The sequence below is a fragment of the Heterocephalus glaber genome, unplaced genomic scaffold, assembly GCF_053883595.1.
Source record: "Heterocephalus glaber isolate CG9 unplaced genomic scaffold, H.glaber_assembly_v1.0 deba00001504, whole genome shotgun sequence".
Lineage (NCBI taxonomy): Eukaryota > Metazoa > Chordata > Mammalia > Rodentia > Bathyergidae > Heterocephalus > Heterocephalus glaber.
The window spans coordinates 62,952,138-62,972,258 of NW_028258324.1; the positions used below are offsets into that span (position 1 = coordinate 62,952,138).

General features: G+C 45.1%; 1 protein-coding gene across 6 annotated transcripts in view; it reads left to right on the forward strand.

The window, feature by feature from the left end:
- Mb21d2 (Mab-21 domain containing 2) overlaps window positions 1-20,121 on the forward strand; it is a 113,402-nt gene that overhangs the window by 80,087 nt on the left and 13,194 nt on the right. Inside the window, exon 2 of one of the 6 annotated variants that reach the window (XM_021255614.2) lies at window positions 501-582. The exons of 4 other annotated variants lie outside the window; for them this stretch is intronic. In XM_021255614.2, coding sequence (XP_021111273.1) covers window positions 531-582 — 52 coding nt within the window. In that variant the 5' untranslated portion in view covers window positions 501-530. Of the gene's footprint in view, window positions 1-500; window positions 583-12,703; window positions 13,046-20,121 lie in introns of all 6 variants that reach the window. One more of the 6 variants, XM_087186701.1, reaches the window with a different exon arrangement.

The following is a 20,121-nucleotide window of genomic DNA, read 5'->3' on the forward strand; positions in this document are numbered from 1 at the left end:
CAAAGGACAAAGGCCAGGAAGCAGTTGCAACGTGTTTCTTACAGCCTCGCTTCACAGTGTCACACTATCACTCCTACACATCCACTTCCACATAGACCAACCTGACTCAAAGTGCAAGCACATTGCCCAGGGCACACGTGTCAGGAGATGAGGTCACTGGGGGCTGGCTCTGCTTTGTGTGGACCAGCTTGGTCATTTCATACCCTTAGGCCAGCTCTTAAACTGCATAAAGGAAAACTCCTTGTGATTTATGTCCCTGTCTAGCACTTCTGAAACTTTAATGAGCCTACAAATCCCCTGGGTCTCCTGTTGAGATGCAGATTCTGATTCAGTAGGTGTCGAATGTAGCTGAGAGTCTACGTTCTCACAGCTCACACATGATGTCCTGGGTCCTGGCCCACCAAGGACACTTTGAGAAGCAACATGAATAGAATGTGGCTTCCAGTAGCATGATCTGGGGACCGACCACAGTATAACCAGAACTCCTTTCTCTTTCTCAGTGTACTTGCCTCCCCTCTGCAGAGAAACAGATGATTCCGGGAGAAGGAACTGGGGAAGCAGCAACTTGCTTCGTGGAATTGGGTAAGGGACGGGGAGGTGTGCATGATCAGGTAGGCACCTTGCTCCAGCTCTTCCCGATGAAGGTCAGGTTTCAGACAGCAACAAGCTGGGAGCTCACAATGGTCAGACAATAAGCTTGTAAGGTTTGGGAGGCAGGATGGGGCCCAAACAGTGCTCAAAATAAACCATGTCCATGGCTTAGTCAGAGCTCAGACGACCATCAGTAGACCCTCACCCCCTTTCTCACCTCTCCCTCTTCTGTGCACCTACAACCAGCCACCCCATCCACCTTTGAAACACTAGCTCATAGGAAAGCTCTAGATCCAGAAAAGATACACACACATGTTATAAATAAAGAGAAGAATGGATAAACCACCAGGATGTGTGGTGTGCGGGAACTCTGGAGCCTTTGGAACCTAACTGAGTACATGGTGAGGTCCCTGCAGTAACACCCTATAAACCCCAGTTTTCACAGCCCGATGTTTTGGGGGCACCTATCAAAGCCGGACGTGCTTCCAGCATTGAGTTCATCCATTTTGTTGCATCTGCCTGTGTAGGGGAGGATACTGAGCTGTGGTTCATGGAGCCTCTGCCCTAGAAGTCTACACACGGGTCGTTGCTTATCAGAGGAATAGCAACCATTATCTGAGGCTGTTTATTGAATGTCAGCCAGCCTATAGATGCCTGATGGGAATGCAAAATGGTATAACATCTTTGGAAGACAACATGACCCTTTATAAAAAAGTTAAACAAGGGAATCTAGGGATAGGAAGAGACAGGAGGAAGAGGAGGGGAAGTAAGAAGGATATGTATATGTACCAATACTCTATGATGACTATATTTAATGTGCATCACAAACACAAACTAATAAAAATTTTTGAAAGAAGTTAAACTTACACCACACACTTAAATATCACAGCTGTTGCACTCCTAGATATTTTCTTAAGAGAAATAGAATTTATGTTTACACAAACGTCTACACAAATGCTTACAACAGTTACATTCATATTACCAAAAAATTAGAAACTGGTCAATGGGTAAATTGTGTTACTTCCATACCGTGGGATACTATTCAATAATAAAAAGAAGCAAGCTCTTGATAAATTAACAAAAATGGGTGAATCTCAAAAGCATCATGCTAAGTGTCTCAGGCACTTTACTCAACACTGAGATAAAATACCCAACACCCACAACTTAAAGGAGGAGAGGTTTATTTTGGCTCAGGTTTTCAGTTCATAGTTGGCTGGCACCAGGGCAGGAAGGCGTGGTGGAAGGCCTGTCAGAGGAGAGCTGCTTACATCATGGCGGCCAGGAAGGAGAGAGAGGGAGGAGCCGGGTCGGTCACACACCCACTACTCCGCCTCTTCTAACCAGACTCTCCATGTCAACAGGAAGCCAGTTATGTCACAGCACGATCCCGTCACCTTCCATACAAATGAGACTTTGGGGACATTTCCATCCAAATCATAACACTAAGCAAAAGAAGCCAGCCATAAAAGGGTGCTGTTCCATTTATATGTCATTCAGGAAACCACAAAACTGCAGGAACAAGTCAAATCAGAGATTGCCTGGGAAAGAGACTTGATGGCAAAGGGGTTTGAGAAAACTCTGGCACAGTGGAAGTCTGTTGTCCTCATCATGGTGGTGGCTGTACTATACACCTTTGTCACACGTAGCAAACGGCATTGTTAAAAGGGAGTGAGTTGTATTGTAGCCCAGTAAACATCTTTTTTACAAAAGGCATCAAGCAGTCCCAAGCCCCATTCTTCAGTGAGGAGGCGGCCTTTGATGAAGGAGTGAGTGGCAGCTGCGGTTGGGGTGCGGGAACCCAGGCTTGCTGGGCTCAGGGCTGAGTCAGAAGTGAGCTGCACTCTGGACTCCTGCCTGAATCCACACCACATTCCAGGTGAGGCTGGAGTGCTCATCCTACTTCTCAAAGCAGCACCATGTGTGGCTTTTGAAAATCACACTTGCGTGCCACCCATCAGGCTGTTGACCTGCAGCTTGGCTGGAAGAGACCTAATTAGAAACTGAAGCAAGTTTGCATCCAGCCGGGATGCAGAGAACATAAAGCCCCGATAATGAACTTATGTGTATGTACTGCATTCCCCTCTGATGGAGGGGGAGGCGGCACAACACGGTGCCATTCGTGTATTCAGACGCGCACCCCGTAGGGACTGCCAGCCAGGCTAGAAACAACAAGTATCCCGGAGATTCCCAGTGACTTCTTACAGCAGATTGCCTGTGAGGTTGGGAATGAACCAGGCCTGGTTCCGGCTCCGGAATCTTGCACTTCCTAAGTTCATGTCCACGAGTAGACACTTACCTTCTGCCTCCACAAAAGTGACCACAATCCTGACCTCAAGGGTTTCTGTAAGATTTAGATGAGACTGGGAAATGGGCCCCAGCCCAGCTGCAGTGGGCTGCACGGTGCACCAGCACAGGGCTGTGCGGCCCCAAACTTACTGCAGCCTTCATGATCCTTATCCCGTTGTGGAGGCGACAGCCCAGCCTGTCACCTTGCAGTGGTCACACTGTGCACCAGGGCAACTGGGCTACGTGGAGACTTCAGTGAATGTCTGCGGCTCTGAATGAAGTGCCGTTTATTAAATAATTAGTTGAAAAGGTTGGAAAGGAATAAAACCCTGCCACCAAGCTGGCAGCTGAAAGGCAGCTGTGTCCCCCCCTTGCCATCTCTCTCAAGTTCCATTCAACCTATTTGAAAAACACCAGTAACAAAAACCATCCCAACAACCAAGAGACCATGTGCCTTTTAGTGTCCAGAAAAACCAGGGAGGCAGAGACTATCCATGGACCAAGTACCCCTCCGGGCGATTCTTGGAGGATACTCTCCGCTGTCTCATCTGCCTTCTAGATTTAGGGGGCAGCTGAAGACTAAGTGAATTAGGGTTATATTTGACTATTAAATGCATTACCCACCCCACCCCACCCTTTCTAATGACAGCAAAATACTCAGTACATTTTCTGCCTTCACTTGAGAAGATTTCTCATTCTCTCACACAATCACTGGAAGCCTAGATCTACAAAGCACCAACTGGTTTTAATAGCCCAGGACAATTGGGAAAATATCAGCTGGGAAACCTAGCAAAGATAACAGAATTGGTTTCTATACTTTATAATTTTAAAATTTTTATTAGTGTGTTTGCAATGCCTAATGATTACATTCATTGTGGGTAGTTGGTACATGTAGATGGCACGTCTTAATTCTTTTTATATCACCTCCCCAGTCCCCTACCCATTTGCAAAAGATATAATGTCCTTGACATCTATCTTTTATTTTGCTCTTTAATTTATGTGTTTACCTCCCTCTGTTGTATGTTCCATGTGCCTTGACTCAGTTTCCCTTTCCTTACCTTGGCCATCCAATCTTCAGGGTCAGTTAGACTCACAGATCCTAGTGGCCCTTTTTACATACTTCGTTCCATTTTGTGTCCTGGTTCTTATATTCAAAGGGCATAATTTGGGCTGAAGTGGTGCTGCAATCCAACATTAAAGAGAATATGTTGAAGCTCAGTAGAGAGAGAAAAAGCACACACTATTTTAGGCACTAGAAGTTTTATCACTGCCCTGGGGCAGAATTATTAGCCTCTTGAATCATTTAAGAGCCTAAGGACAGAAAAACTGGAGTCAAAACTAGAGGTTCAAAGAGGAAGACCAAAAAGACAGTCTCACAACGCCAGCAGCACTGTTCCCTCAAGCCCACACCACACTCCCTTTGTGTAGGTTATTTAATAAATTCATTTCACAACCCATAGAGCACAGTAGGAAACAATGCAATTACTGAACCATAGGAACACAGCTGCCAACATCTTGTGGATTCAGAATTGTCCAAACACTTCCATGTGGGGGCGGGACGGGTGCAATTTGCTGGTTCAACAGTTGACATTGATAAATTGGAGTTTCATTTCCTCTGCCTTCTGTTGGAGGTGCTAACGAGTACTGCAAGCCTGGGGAAACAGGGAAGGGAGAGGAGGGGACTCTTGCCTGATCTACATACTAAGTAATTGAGCCCAGAGGATGTGGACTTGATCCCACTAGGAAATAGGTGGACAGATTTGGAGGCACTAATAAAGGCCAAATAAAGTTAGCGTTGTGAAAATTGTAATTATTTAAAGTTCCACTTGCAGACTGTGTGCGTTGGAATCTTCATGTATTAGGAAAGAGTGTTTGCTTTTCTTTGTATTATTTTACATGCTTCCAGAAATGTTCTTTTCTAGTTAATGGGGCACTACGCCAAGATTCCTGGCTTCTGGAAGATGAGGGGGTGAGACCAGATGATCTCTGAGGTCTCTTCCACGCTCCAGGCTTTGACTTGCTCTGGCATGAGAATTTGCCTGAAATGAATTACATTCCTTGACACACACGTTTGTCCTGCCCTCTGTTTTCTAACTCATTTGTATTCTCATTTATTCAACCAGCTGACTAGCTGCTAATTAGGAACTAGAAATAGAGGTAGTAGGCCTGCACATTACAAGTGTGTTAGTTACTTTTCTCCTTGCTGAGACAAAATACCTGACACCCAAAGGAGGAAAGGTTTATTTAGCTTATAGTTCACAGAAGTTTCAGTTCATAGTTGGCTGGCTCCAAGGCAGGGTGGCACATGGCAGAGGAGCATCACAGAGGAGAAACAGTTCATGGAACACACAAGGTAGCAGAAGCAACAAGGGGCCTCCCACCCTTAATCCTAGTTTCCTCGGGCCTAGCATTGCACCATGAATCAGTCACACACTCTAGATCCAGCCACCTCTGAAAAAACCCACACCTAAGACCACATGAGACTTTGGGGGGGCATCTAGACACGAGCCACGACACCAGGCTTCTAGTCTGAAGAACTGACTTTGTAATAGGGAGACAGGTAAGCGGAGTACATCCGGGATGCAGGGCACAGCCCAGAAAGGAAGTGTAAGGGGGGTCTGGGCATAATCAAAGAGTGCTCTTCGGAGCATGGAGTATTTTAGGGAGATTCTTAAAGAAGGGGAAGATTGGCAGGAAGAAGTGCTTGGACAGACTTTGGTCTCTGTACTACCCAGGACTTGATGAGCTCCTTTTCAACGTGGAGCATAGAAGAGGATTAGAAGAACACCATAAAGCACAGAATTTGTTTCATACAAGAGCACAGCATGGAGAGCAAAAGAAGTGAATTTTGGAGGAATACATGGCAAAGGATTGACTCACAAAGAGCTGGCATTATAAAAAGGTTAAACATCTTAGATGAAAAATCTTAAAAGCATATTTTATGTTTCCTTCCTTAAATAGAAGCTGTGGGCCACAAATGAAATCAGTTATTTTATAATCAAGTCATTTAATTTGAAAAACTTTACAAGTTGTATGTATTTATTGTTTCACACATGAGGCATTTGATGCCCAGAGAAATTAATTATGGTTTTCCCCAGAAATCAGACAGTTTGGGCTGAGGAATCTAGCTCAGTGGTAGAGCTGTTGCCCAGTATGGATGAGGCCCTGGCTTTGAACCCAAGGAGGAAAGAAGGAAGGGAGGAAGGAAAAAAGGAAGGAAGAAAGGAAGTGAAGGAGGAGGGAAGGAAAGAGGGAAGAAAGGGAGACAGAGGAGAAAGAAGAATTGGAAGAGGAAGAAGAAGAAGAGGAGAAGGAGAAGGAGGAGAAATAATAATCAGACAGTATAAGGCATCCCTAGAATCTCCCCTACCTCCTTAACTACCTTTTTTCTTGAAAGGTTGACTCAGAACATTACCTCCTCAATGAAGCGTTCTTCCATATTCCACTCATTTTCTATCAACTCCCAACTTTAAACTTCCCCCCATTAAAAACAAAAATTTTTGTTTCCAAATTATTGGAGGTCTTATTATACCTTCCCACATAGTTTAATAATGTACCTTTTCATCTCTCATCCAACAAGTTGAATGTTTATAAAGGGGGACCCTCTGGGGCCTTAGCTTTGAGTCTAAGTGAGAAGACGGTTCACATAGTTTTAGAAGATGAAATCTTCAATTCGCCTTCTGGAATTCAGGCCCCTCTGTGACCTGACTTCCTTCATACTGTGCAGAGCAATATGAGCAAAGATGGATCTGTTACCAACACAAGAGGCGCTGCTTTTACTTCCCGAGTAAAGAGCAAATCCCTGCCGTGCACACAGCACCATGGGAGGGAGCTGTCACTATTGTGTCCCCACCTGAAGGGCCACTGGGTCGGTTGTCTTGGGGATCTCCTCAGCAAAAACATTTTTGTTACATTTTGGCATAGGAACCAACTCTTATTTCCATGGTTTTAAAATTTTCTCAACGTTTTCTTCTGTCAGTTCTTTTCAAAAATGGGTATTACCCTGGATCAGATTGTGAGTAATGGCCTTCTACAGTGAACTATTTTCATGCACAAACTTGTGTTTCGAAGTCTAATCCTGCCATAAAGTTCTCTATTCCTGCCTATTCCTGTCTCTTGTCTGGATTACACCTGGAGAAATGCAGTTTGTTAAGCTGTGAGTAATCCAGTTAAGAATTCTCCAGCTGCAAGTTACTTTAGAGTGTGTCATTTATTTACCAATGGTTTTATTTTGCTTTTTGAGACAGTCTTGTTATGTTGGCTAGGGTGGGCTTCAATCCCTGGACTGAAATGATCCTCCTGCCTGAGCCTGCCGAATAGCTGTCCCTACAGACACATACTACAGCACCTGTTTTACACAGTCATTTTAAATCACCTCAGGGTGGCCCTACCCCATATACTGGACTTTATTACCAAGCACAGTCCTTTGCCTGTCTGTTTCCACTTCCTGTGTGAGTATTTACAAGGTACAGGAGGAATCATTAGTTGTTAAGTTCCTTTTCTAGTACTGAGTTCTCTACCTCATTCTAACTGAGACAAACTTACATCACCTTTTCTATTGAATCTTATTTGCAGGGAAAAAATAATTTAAGTGGAACAATTTTGAAGTGACCCTTCACGTATCCTGTGCTCTCCTCTTCAACTAAGTTTAGAAACAACTAACTGTAGGAATGAAAAATGTTAAGGAGATTCTTTTAACAACCTCTCTACCCCACTACCACCTTTGCCCTTTGGACCAGGACTGTTTAGCTTGTTTGTGGTGCAGGTAATTAGCTTCTGTGCAACTTGCTGTAGTAGATCCTGGTATTTCTGCAATTTGGAAACATAATGGGTATACATTTTCCCGTTTAGAATCAGATCATGTATTTCCATGGAAAAACATTGCCTAGGTTCAGAGGTGCTATTTTGACTCAGTATGCACCTGAACTTCAATACTTAGCTCTTTAGCACAGGTTTGGGGGACTGGAGGCTGTATGTATGGGGGGAAGGAAGAGGAAGAGAAAAATGAGCAGATCTGAAATCAACCAGGCCTTTCCTGGGCATGGCCGCTCTGCTTGAACTTCCATCCTGGGCCCTTCCAGATGGCCCATCGTTGACAGTACGCTGTCAATCTCCAGATCACTAAATCAACTCTGAATCAAAACTCCCATCCAAGGGCAGGTGGTGTTGGCTGCTGCGACAGTGTCACACTGCCACCAGACACATTTACATGAGGGAGTCAGTGGCGATCAGTATTTTAACTCACATGGGGCCATCTCCATTTTGTTTTGTCAATTTGTAAAGTGAACTTATTTGGTAGAATTTCAGTCCAGGTGAGTGAGCAAACAGAAGATTCAAGCTGCAGAATCTGTCCTGTTTGCCTCTGGTTTTCCCAGCTCCTTTCCATTCTGGAGCCCCCTGGTGTTTGAAAGATTCATTGAGTCTGCCATCTCCCTGGGCAGTCCTGGATTTGTGGGGATCAGGGTAAGAAATGAGGAAGACAGGTGAGAGGAATGGGCACCGCTTACCTGGGTGAGATATTTGCAACTGACTTTGGAGTCAGCTGCTTGGGTTCAAATATCAGATCCATTGTCTCTGTGACTTTGGATAATTATTTAACATTAGACTCTCCGTATCTTTGTACTTCAAGGAGTACCATATATATTCACGATACAAAAAAATCTCCCTGGCTCAAAATAGATGCTCAGTAAATGGGTGACATTATGGAGAGGCCAGTGGTGGTTGGACAGTGATAGTTGTAATTTCTGGAAGGCAGCAGCATCATTCGAATAAATGTGTATGCATTGCTATTTGAGGGGTGCATAATGTCTGAGATTATTAAGTAGGTTTGTGGGGATGGGAAACAGGTGATGGGGTACAGCGTGGATGGGTGTGGATGCAGCAGAGGAGCTGCACGGAGGAGCCTGGGCCTGTGTGGGCCTCTGCAGGCCTGAGCAGCACGGAAAGACGCACACTCTCATCAGCAGTCATGTGTTGTCTGTCTGGGGCAAGAATCAATACCACAAGGAGAAGGTGACAGATCAGTCATTGCCTGAGACTGGCTGTAAATCCAGTGGCCCTTATTTTTTCTACTACTGTAAAGAAACTTCCACAGGAGTCCTTTCCCTGCAACACAAGGCCTCGTTCCCTGGACTGTGAAAGCCTTTTTTGCAGAGATCTTGAAATTACTTTTTGTGTTGTCAGGAGCTGTTATCATGGGGAAATTAAACACCTGTCCTTTCCATTCGGCTTACATTATACCGGCATTCATGTCTTTGTTTTCTCTTTTTATAACCTGTTCCTTGGTCCTTGTGAATTTTTGAGAAATAATCTGTCTGAAGGGTCTGTGTGCATCTGTGGGACATGTGCTTTTACACCTATTAGCTCTCTCTTGCTTTAGATTTCTCTCTCTGGCACCTGGCTCCCCTTTTTCCCAACACAGACTCACAGACACACTTTGTATGTGTAGACTCCTGAAAGCCAGAGACAGCATGAAAGACCGTCTGGTCCAACCAGCTCATTTGGCATCCAAGGAAACAGAGTTGGCAGAGGGTACCTGACCTTCCTCTTAGCCCAGGCCCAGGCCCTGGACGTCCTGCTTCGGGATCAGAACTCACTTGGGGTCCAGGACTTGTCCCCGGAGCCCTGGCTGCATGGCTGAAAGGTTTGCTGTCCTCACTGCCCATGCAGCCGCAGGTGGATGGGGGTGGCCTCCAAGCTCCTGCCCTGCACCTGGATAGGAGGAGTCGACCAAGCAAGTAAAGCTGGTGAAAAGTAAGGTCTTTTGGATGGCTTTGGAATGATCAGATCAGGGAGTGGGGAACCTCCACCCCACCCCACAGTGCTCTGCATAGCGTAGAACTTTTGTAAGCACTGGTTTACTTTTGCACTGAAGGCCAGCCTCAGGGAGAATTAGGAAACAGGCAGCTTGATAGGACTCTGTGATATGCAAACCTTTTTCTCTGCTTTAAAAACTGTGGGACTCTTACTTCAAATGGTAAGAGGAAGCCCAGCATGTAAAACAGACGGAAGTGGTGGAAGTGGAGGTCAGAGCCCGGAGTGCTCACAGACTCTTTCCTTCAGCCTCCCTCCCCTCCGTGGGAGGCCTGGCCTGAGGCCCGGTTTGGGCAGTGCCCTTGCAACCAACAGCTAGAGTCCAGGTTCAGGCCACCCCGTGGTAGTCACCTCTGGCAAATCTCTAACCATTGTGGCCTGGCTTTCTTTTCTTGTACATTGAGGCTAAACTATCAAATGGGAAAATTTTTGCATTTAAATATTGTGAGATAATATCCAGTATGCTGGGCCATGGCAGATACCCTATAATCACTGATTCCCACCTGTCTTTTTTTTTTTCTCCCTCCTCCTTTCTTTGCCTTTCTCCCCTCTGATGTCTTCTCCCTGTTTAGAATCCCAGAAACCTCTGCTACCAACGCTCTCCAGATGCACTCCGCTCTCCAGGAGGATTCACTCCCTTAAATGCCAGTGTGTGCTCTGTCTTCCCCAAGGGCATTTCCATGGGCAGCAGCCCTAGGTTCTGGCTGAAGAGCTCAATTCCTGCCCCCAGCTGGCCTGAACCATTGACCTACAGGGGAATTGGATTTCTGGACCTGTCATCCTTCATTTGAGGACAGCAGCCTGCCTCCTCTCTCTTGTTGAATGCCAGTGTAGGGATCCATGTAAGGATGCAGTGTGCACATTTCCTAAACTCCTCACGTTCTACAAACTTGCATTCCAAAGCCCACACGTCTTGTGGGGAAAACTACAGTTGTGAATAGGTTACTCAAAACCTACTTGGTTTTGCAACCAGAACACAAACAAAAGTAATCAGCAAGACTAAGGATGAAGAAGTATTATTCTAATAGGAGGGTTGAAGGTGGCTTGAGGGAAAAAGTCACTGGAGAAGGATGAAGTTGTTGAGATTTAGTGACAAAGGTAAAAATGCTCTAAAATCATAGAAAACAGTAAAAAAAAAAAAAGCATCTGTGTGACAGACCATATGCCAGCGTGATCCAAGAAGAACATGAACATCCTCCCTGTGGGTTGCTGCATTCTGCTGTTTTTGGGTGTGTTTTATTTAGCTGTGATTCCCGGGTATTACTTAATATTAACATTGTGAACAAATCGCCTATGAAACCAACACCACTTCAACTGTGGTGACGTTCACCCTGTTGACCATTCCTCTACAGGCTGGTTCAGGTTACAGTGACCCATTCTGTAACAGGACAGGGTGCTTATGGACCTGAATGGCCTAAAGCCCAAAGAATAGGGGGAAGCAGGTGTCTCGTGTGTGAGATGCGAGGTGAGCTCACAGCTTTAACACGAGCCGACGACACCACACCTCTCCCAAGACCTCAGGTTAATCCAAATGCTGTGCAGCAAGAAAGGAAATAGTATGAATGTATGATGTGGAGGATTTGGAGGCAGATGCTTCTGAGGAGTAAAACTGGGGGCTGGAGAGCCCTGGACAGCTTTGGGGACCAGGTCAATTTAGGGGATTAACTCGGAGGTGACCCAAGGATTGGAGCAGAGTTGGGCCTGGAGTGTGGGAGGCCTTGACTGCAGAGCAGGGCATGGTCAGGGGGTTTTGTGCGAGCCAGCGATGGGATGGGGGAGCCTGCCTACAAGCTCTGCTGGCAGCTGTTGCTGGGTGATACTGAATGGACGTAGAATCCAATTAGGTGTTGCCATTGTCCTCAGAGAGATGTGAGCCCCAGCCACAGTGACAGGGATATGTGCAAGGATGACATTACAACAGACATCTGAGAGTCAGAATATCAAGGATTCATCCGCTGAGTGTGTGGTGGTCCAGAGTCAGCTGGCACTCGTCTGACGGTGACAGGTTCCCTGTTTCCAGCAACAGTGGCCAAAATGAAGCGTGGTTTTAGAATGTTTGAGAAGCTCATAGGAAGGCCAGCGGGGGCTGGGGTCCACCTGGGTTCTGCGGGGGTCTCCCCTGATGTGTGGGCAAAGCCTGGAAGTGTTGGGTGTTCCACAGAAGCCGGCCGAACGAGAGCCTCTGGGACGTGGGGTTCTTTAGGCCGGCCCCAGACTCCTGTCCGGTCTGCCGCACAGGCAGGTCCCAGGGGCGTGGCGTGTTGGTCTGCAAAAGATAGAGGCCTTTGCTTTCGAGGTACAAGCTGTGGTTCACAAAGGCCCAGCGTTGTGTCTCGGGTAGGACAGTGGCCAGAACAAGAACCGAGCGAGGACTGTTACTCCCCCGTCTCTAGACAGTCGGTGAAGTCGTGGCCTTCTGTGTTTTCGGGGCATTTTCTCGTTCTTCCGAGTCTTACGTTTCCCGCTTTGGTCCTCCTGTGGCCCCCTCATCACACAGACTTTGGCCCACTTTACGGGAAGAGCAAAGGGCACTGTGGACGGGAAACGAAGCTGACCCTGCCTCACCCGGTGCCCGGATGCAGGATCCGGAGACGGCCTCGGCTTCTTCGTATTCTGCTTCTGTTTTTGTCCCACAGTGGGATGGTGAATTCTGGGGTTGCCCTAAACTAGTGTTTCTCAAAGTGTGGTCCTGGATCGGAGGACCTTGTTTAGAAATGCATATTCTCGGGCCACCTCTAGACCTATGGACTCACTCTGGAGCGAAGCCCCGAAAAGCTGCTGCGTTTTAGTAGAATCAGGGTGGTGAGAACACCAAATCCTTGCAGGATCCAGGATTTCAGTGCATTCTGCACCTCCGTCAGATTCATCAGAGAGCAGACAAGGTGGTGTTCAGCTAAAGCTAACTGTAAAAATCAGCCCACTTGTCTCTCCTTTTCTTCCTCCCGCCCTTCCTCCTGCCTACCAGGTGGTTTGTAGTAACTTTTCATTAGAAGTGTTTTCTGTTCTTACACAGCTGGCAGAGCTGGCAGGAGACTGCATTCCGTCAGCCCACATTCTAAGTTGCCACCCGGAGAGCACTGCACTGGGAAGTCTTGGCAGAAAGATGAACAGCTCCTACCCTCTAGGGTCGTGTCCGCCCCGGGGAATGTTGGGCCTCGTGGCATCTGATGAATCGCGAAGCTAGGGTGCACGTCAGGCTTGCCTGCGTCCTCGATGCGGAGTGTTTTCATCACATCATCCTCTGTCGTCTCACACGGTATCTCCCCTTCCTGTGTCCCTCTCATCCCAGCGCGATGGGCTTTTGTCACTGGCTGTGTGACACCTGCCATGACCATGGGACCGCTTTAAACAGCAGGTGGGTGTTTTTCAGAGTCTGACTCATTTTGAAAGTGTATCAGTCAAGTCAGGTATGAATTTTAAGACTTTAAATCCAACCTTCTGGCTTTTCACCTTCCTCTACTTCCTGGATTGAAGCCTGTCCAACTGCGAAGAAAAACTGGGCCAGCCTGCCCTCTAGTGGAATGATTGAAAACTTCATATAGTTTTGCCTTAAAAATCAAATTTCTGTATCTCAGAATCACACTGTACTTGGATTTGTCTTCTTTGGTGACCTTTCTCAAGTGGGCACCATATTTTAAGAGAAAGCTTATCCTTTCGTCATTTTCTTGCATAACTGTAACATCAAATATGCCTGATTTTTGGAGGGGACACAGTATGAATATAAGTGTCTGCATTTAATCTCTGGTGTCGAAATTCAGCTGTGGGACAGTAGAGAGCTTTGCAAAGTGGTATCCCCCAGACCTTTCCCATGGTGTGATCTCTGATTTCAAAGGCTGAGCTGTAATTGTACTCACCCCTGCAGGTTTATCAGCTGATTCCCAGTCCACTCCCTGTGTGCTGTGTGAAGGGCCATAAGGGCTGGGAGAGAGATCGGCAGACATCTAGCAGAAACATGTCTTTTTCCTCCAAAGCAAAATGAATACCTGGGAGGTTAAAGATGTGAGTGGATTCCCCAGCTGTGAGGATGGTGTCCCTCTCTCCTCTGAATGTCAGTTACTCTTGGTTCCAAAACCCCACCTAAGCTGTGTCCCTCCTGATGTGCGGAATAGTTACTTTCAGCTCTTTATGATTTTAGGGTTGCTGGAACAATAAACTCCTTCTTGATTCCATGCAGTTAAGCTTTCTACTTGAGACTAAGGAAGGAGGAGCAGAAGTGCCCATTTTAATTGATAATTTAAAGCATACACATTCCTTTATGCTTCAGTCTTTCTGGGGCAGGACACAGAGCACTGTATGTTTAACGGACCCTGTGGTTTCAGATCCCCCTGTGGAGTGGAAAGTGCTGTGGGTTGAGAATCAGAGACTTTGCAATTCTGTTCCCAGCTCCTTGGTCTTTGGGGCCTCACATGCTGCTCTGTACCATGGAAGTTGGAATTAATAACCTTGGAAATCAACTCTGGCTCCAATAATTGGACTCCTATATTTACTTATTGTGTAGGAACACATAAGCTACTTGACTTCATTCTCTGGAGTTTAAGAGTTAACAGAGTTCACAGCTGGTTTAAACGACTTCTTCCAGCACTATGAAGTGACAACACACTCATACAAACACATTCTTGTAGAGCCACCATTTTAGTCTTTGTTTTCCGCCTAGAATATTGAGTGCCACTTTTCATCCATTGATGCTTGCTCCACCTTTAGGTGGTTGGAGGAAAGCAGGAGAGAAGCCACCTCTCAAAATACAACTTTTCCACATCCGCATTACATGATTGTGCCTTTGGCTTCGACTTGGACTTTTCTCCTCATTTATTGAGCAAACGTGGATTTAGAACAGGATACACTTTATCAAAAGCTCTATTTGTGCTTTTAAATGGCATGTTTCAGCCTCCACAGAGGGCCTTTGCTGGTTGTATTTTCATATCTGACTTCTTTTGATGTGAACATTTTCAAGCTCAAATAATGAAGTGTATCTTTACCAATACCGAGATACTGAAAGTGATTATCAGGTAAACAGTTGTGTCTCAGAGGTATATTCTGTTCTTTATTAGTCTGTCGGGCTGCAGGCACTTTCTTCCCATGACTATTTTCCTTAGAAAACAAAAGCTCCTCTTTTAATTGTAGGTCTGGGTGTAGATGTACTAATCTGAACTCTTCTGTGGGACACTCCAGCTTTACACAGTGGGGAAACTTCTAAGACATTAACTGAGCCATTATTGTTTTTGAATACCAGATTTTTAATATGATACTGATTTGTTGTTTGGAAACTAGATGGGAAATATTAGTATTTGAAATGACATTTAAAAGAAGGTCAAATCAAGACAATATAGCTAAAGGCCACCATTATTAATAAATTATATGGAAAATTAATAGCTGTTAAATATTTAATTATTGTCATTTAAGAGTAAGTTACTTTGCAGGAAGGACGTGTGCTAATTAACTGGGTAGTTAGGGTGTTTTGGCATCGGATCAGTATCCCAGTCGGTCTAGGCATAACTGAAACCTCCAGGTTTGCTGGGTGTGGATCCCCCTCCAGAACAAGCTTTATATGTGAGGCCCCTCTCCCTTTCTGCCCACCGTGCAACAAATAAATTGACAACGTGGTAAAAAAAAAGAAAACCAACACATGATGCATCCTTCCTTCTTTCATGAGGATTGTGTGTGGTTAGAATAGTTTTTTAATTGGGTTGGGAATTTAGCTCAGTGGTTCCACTGCCTGCCTGGCAGGCGCAAGGACCTGAGTTCAATCCCTGGTACCAAAAAAAAAAAAGTTTTTAACTGAGCTGAGCCCAAAGTGCTGGGTGAATATTTTGTGCACTTTTCTTGGCTAGTTGCTTACCTGTCCAGAGCCTCAGTTTCCACACCTGTGCAGCCAGAACAACAGTGCCTTTCACATAACTATTATTAGAGCAAATGGGAAGATGGTGGCTCTCCTCTAGGAACTGCCAAGCATCGTACAACACAGGACAGTCCTTGTTTTATTTATTGATGGAAGCCAGGTTAAAAAATTAATTCCCTTTGAATGAGTCATCTGGGATTCTAATGTCTTTTAATACATTTATTTATTTGTAGTCAGAGTGAAACAGTGTTAAAGAATGCATAGTGCCTTAACCTTGTAGCATGGAGGACCATTTCCTGTCTTCCCAGGATCTCCGTAAAGCCTGGCACCTGCACCTTTTTTCTTCTTTTCTTTTAAAAATCTTGATTTCACCCAATGTGAGCTGGAGCTCTGTACCTTACAATGAGGGCTTCGACTTGCCCTGGCAGTAACTGGTCTACCACGTCACCAGCCGGGACAGTGTCTCTCTCCCCCCGCTAACCTAGATGAAGCCCTGAGACTGCTGAATTATCAGGATTTTCTTTAGGAGACCAAGAGGCAAAGTTAGGAATCATCAGGTGGTGTCTAGAGGCAGATAGGTCCAGGGAGACGAGTTTTACGCATGTTATTAGGTCTTAGCCTTTTCTTTACTTCTGTATGTATCCTTTAGAGCTTCATTCTGAGATTTGACGACTCTGGAGCGAGACTCTTAGTAAATGAGTGGAGTGTCGGTGCCATCTGCTGGCAGCTTCTAGAAATTACATAGGAACAAGGACATGTACAGGTTCTCTACTCGTGCATCAAAGCGAGACGCACAGCTATGACCCTTTTTTAAGATCAGATTTTGGAATGTGAGCTCAGGTCATACTGTAATTGTTCAGCACCTTTTCTTCCCTTTGCAAACGTTGGTTGAAAATTAATGGCTTGGAGAATGTCCTAGAGCTAAATTTTTCTCTGTGAATAAGATGAAGTGTCTGCTTGCATTTGCAGTCAGCTCACTCATAGGATCTTGGCTTCTCCCTTCTACCTCTTCTGACTGTGCGATGTGAGAATTTTTTAATTGCAGATATAGAGGCTCTGGAATTTCTCATCAGGTCTCAAAATAACAATATCAGATTGACACTTCATTCCAAATGTATGACCTGAAAATTTCATCCTTCGTAAAGAAGAGCTTATCCCAGACTGTCTCTATGTATTCATTCAGCTTACATTTGTTGAACTTCTGTTGTGTTAGGGAAGACACAGGCCATCAGATAGAGGGACACCAGCAGACAAATAATCCATAATTGGTGTAAGTAATATACTAAAGAAAGTATGGAGCCAGGCACGGCAGTGCAAAACTGTAATCCCAGTACTTGGCAGGCTGAGGCAGGAAGGTCATGAGTTTGAGGCCAGCTCAGGCTCCATAGTGAGTTCAAGGCCAGCCTGGACTATGGAGTGAGACCTTGTTTATAAAACAAAAGCAAAAATACAATGTGGATAGATGTCATTTGGAATTCTTTCTACGGATTTTAGAGGAACAGAGACAGACAAATCCTGAGCAGAGGCTGGCAGAGAAAGGTTGTTTTGGTCTTTGAATTTAGCTTGATGTGAGAACAAGGCAGGTCCCAAAGCCAGCTGAGAATCGAGGCAGCCCACTTTTCCACCCCACCCCCAAACCTTGCTCCTCATTGTTCTCTTCTTCATCACTTCAGGAAGAAGGGCCCATGTCTGAGCAATGTGTGCATTTTCACCTATCTGAAGTTCTCCAGAACCAGAAGGGTTTGTGTGTGTCCTTTGGGCAGTGAGAACCAGAATATCAACAGCAAGAGGCGACTGGAAAGCTTGCCAATCTGGGAGGACTGGGGACCTCTCTGGGAAAGGTTCTTAGGTCTCATTTCACAAGACACAGAGTAGGTCTGTAACTAATGATGGGAACGAATGAGGAACTTATGATCTTCAGCCTGTACTTCTGCACTCGCGGTCAACTGTACACCTGGGATGGTGTAATTTCAGCAGAAATCATTAGCAGTAATCTACCTATCCCCTCTGTGCCGCATGTATAGACACGCACACACACATGCATGCAGACATACATGCAGACTTGGGCAGTGATGCCCAGGACCAGGAGTGGGGAACAGAGCAGGCAGAAAAGCCAGCAAGGTTCTGTCTGTTAGGCTGCTGAGCAGGGTTATCTTGGGGGACCCTGTAGGAAGTTGTGTAGAAACCATCGTAGAATCGCCCAGAGTCTGGCAGCTGGAATGTCTGTCCAGCAGTTCTTCCCCCTGCTCTGCAGTGGTGGGGTGTCCCCAGGGTGGCAGTTCTGCATTAACTCCCCCACGCTTCCTGAGAGAATCTGGAGCAGTCTCTGGCAGTGGGAAGAGGGACGTCACCTTACAGGAAGCTGCCCACCACAGCCGCCCCACAGACGAATCAGGCAGGAGGGGACCCGGGGCCAGGCCTCAGCAGTGTCTTGACACACGCACATATGTGTGTGAACGCAAACATGCACACAGAGTCAGTCTCCATGCATATTAGGACAAAGATAAAATCAGGGGAAGTCTGTAAGAATGAGGAAATGTTATTCGTATTGTCTAGATATGAGGGTAGGGGTTACAGTGTTGGAAAGCTGTAACAGTTCGAGAAATATCTTGAAGTGTTTAGTTCGTGGATGAAAGTTCATCATATCTGGGATCTACTTAAAAATCTAGCAGAAAAATGAGGTAAATGGCACTAGTACGGCAAATGTAATTACTGAAATTGGGTAATGGTTATCTGGTGAATCGTTATTTCTGCTAGTGTGTATGATTTAAAAATTTCACAACTAAGTTAATGTTAAGGTAAAGATCTTTGACTAGCCAGTGGTAGTTTAAAAATTCTTTAAAGGAGCCTCCTTTATTTAAATCGGGATTGGTTTTGAGGTAATGGAACAAAACCGAGTGTGTATGGTGTGGTGGAAATGATAGAGCTCCATTTTAGCAAACAGTGACATTTGCCTGAGTTACAAGCAGCATGGAATCTCTGCCTCAGGTTCTTGGATACCAGTTGTTCCTTGATTTCATTTGTTTTCAAGAGAAGGTGCAGAATTCTTCACCTTTCTTTCTCCATGTCTTACTGTCCCTGAGCTGAGGTGTATACAGAAAGAAATGTGATGATGTGAAGGCCATTGTGTGCACAAAGGAAAAGACTTTCTTATGTCCCAGCTCAGGTGGGCTTTGTGGCTGGTGTTCTATCTACTCTTGGCTGCCCTTTGCCTGCCCCTCAGCCTAGTGGTGGAAACTTAGTGGCTAAGACCTTAAACTTAGGTTCTGCAGTTGGGATAGCGTAAACAAATTAGATTATGTACCTGAATGTGAGAGAACATTTTCAGAATTTGTCTTTGGGGTCTGAAGGAACCCCAAGGATGCTATTGTGATCCAAGTACTGACAGAATGATATTTGAGAACTGTCCAGGAGCTAAATATGCAGTACACACATAGTCCCACAGTTTCCCTCGCACCATGTGACATGGCACTAGATACTTAAAAAAAAATTATTTCTAGTCCTCTCTTTCTCTGATCCACGACCCGTTTTTTTCTCATATTCTTTGTTCCGCCCCGAGACAGTGGAAATCATTTTTATTTTCTTTAGAAATAATTTTACTCCAAAAAAAAATGTGCTCCACTTTTGGATAGAGAAATAAGCTTTTACTCACTGTTTTCTGTTGTGTTGTGTTGCAGTTTCAAAGACCAGAAGATATAGTTTAGTCTCCTAGGAGAGCCCATTTAATGCTAGAAAACAGCAGGGGTAGTGAAGAGTAGGAATCGGCTTGCATTTGGACTTCAGCTCAGCTGTTTTGACCAGAAACAACTTACTTTATGCTTGTTTTTCTTGATTTCCTCGTCTGTGAAATGGGCACTATATTGTCTGTTGAAAGCAGATGTCCCATTTCTACACCTAAAAGAGTGATAGTGCCAATAAATTGGTGCGCTTTTGTCAGGGAGTCCTTGACATGAGGGGTATGCACTTCTAGAACAAATTCTATAAATCCAACCCTTCTTTTGCTGTTATATATGAGCTGTGATGAAAATAGGTGGTAAATGCTTAAATTTAAAAAAGATTACAGTAAAAGACAGATTGCTGTTACTCTCCTTATCACACTTATCCCATCCTTACCACTCTCTGAAGCGGTTCTGGAAGTCCTATTTCATGATGTCTTTAGAGGGTCTAATCGAAAATATGGTGAACACTGCTGCCAAGTGCCATTCGATGGAAAGGCAGGCTCATAAAACCCTGGTGTGTCCTCGTCTACCTTATTCACTGGATCTGGCGCTGTGTGACTTCTGGCTCTTTCTCAAAGTCAAAATGACCATGAAAGGTCAACATTTTGAATCCATTCAAGATATCAAGGCAGCCAGGACACCGCAAATAAAGACATTCAGGAAAGGAGACTTCCAGAACTGCTTCAGAAAGTAGCGAGGACAGTGGGATAAGTGTGTTGGAAGCGAGGAGGAGGATTTTTAGGGGGTTTCGTTGTAATGTGACTTTCACTGTGATAATTTAAAACATTTAAACCTTCACTGTGATTTTTTTTTTTATTATACCTCATACATCATTGCTACTACTGTGGTCTCTTTAAAATCAACTAAGTTGATGGA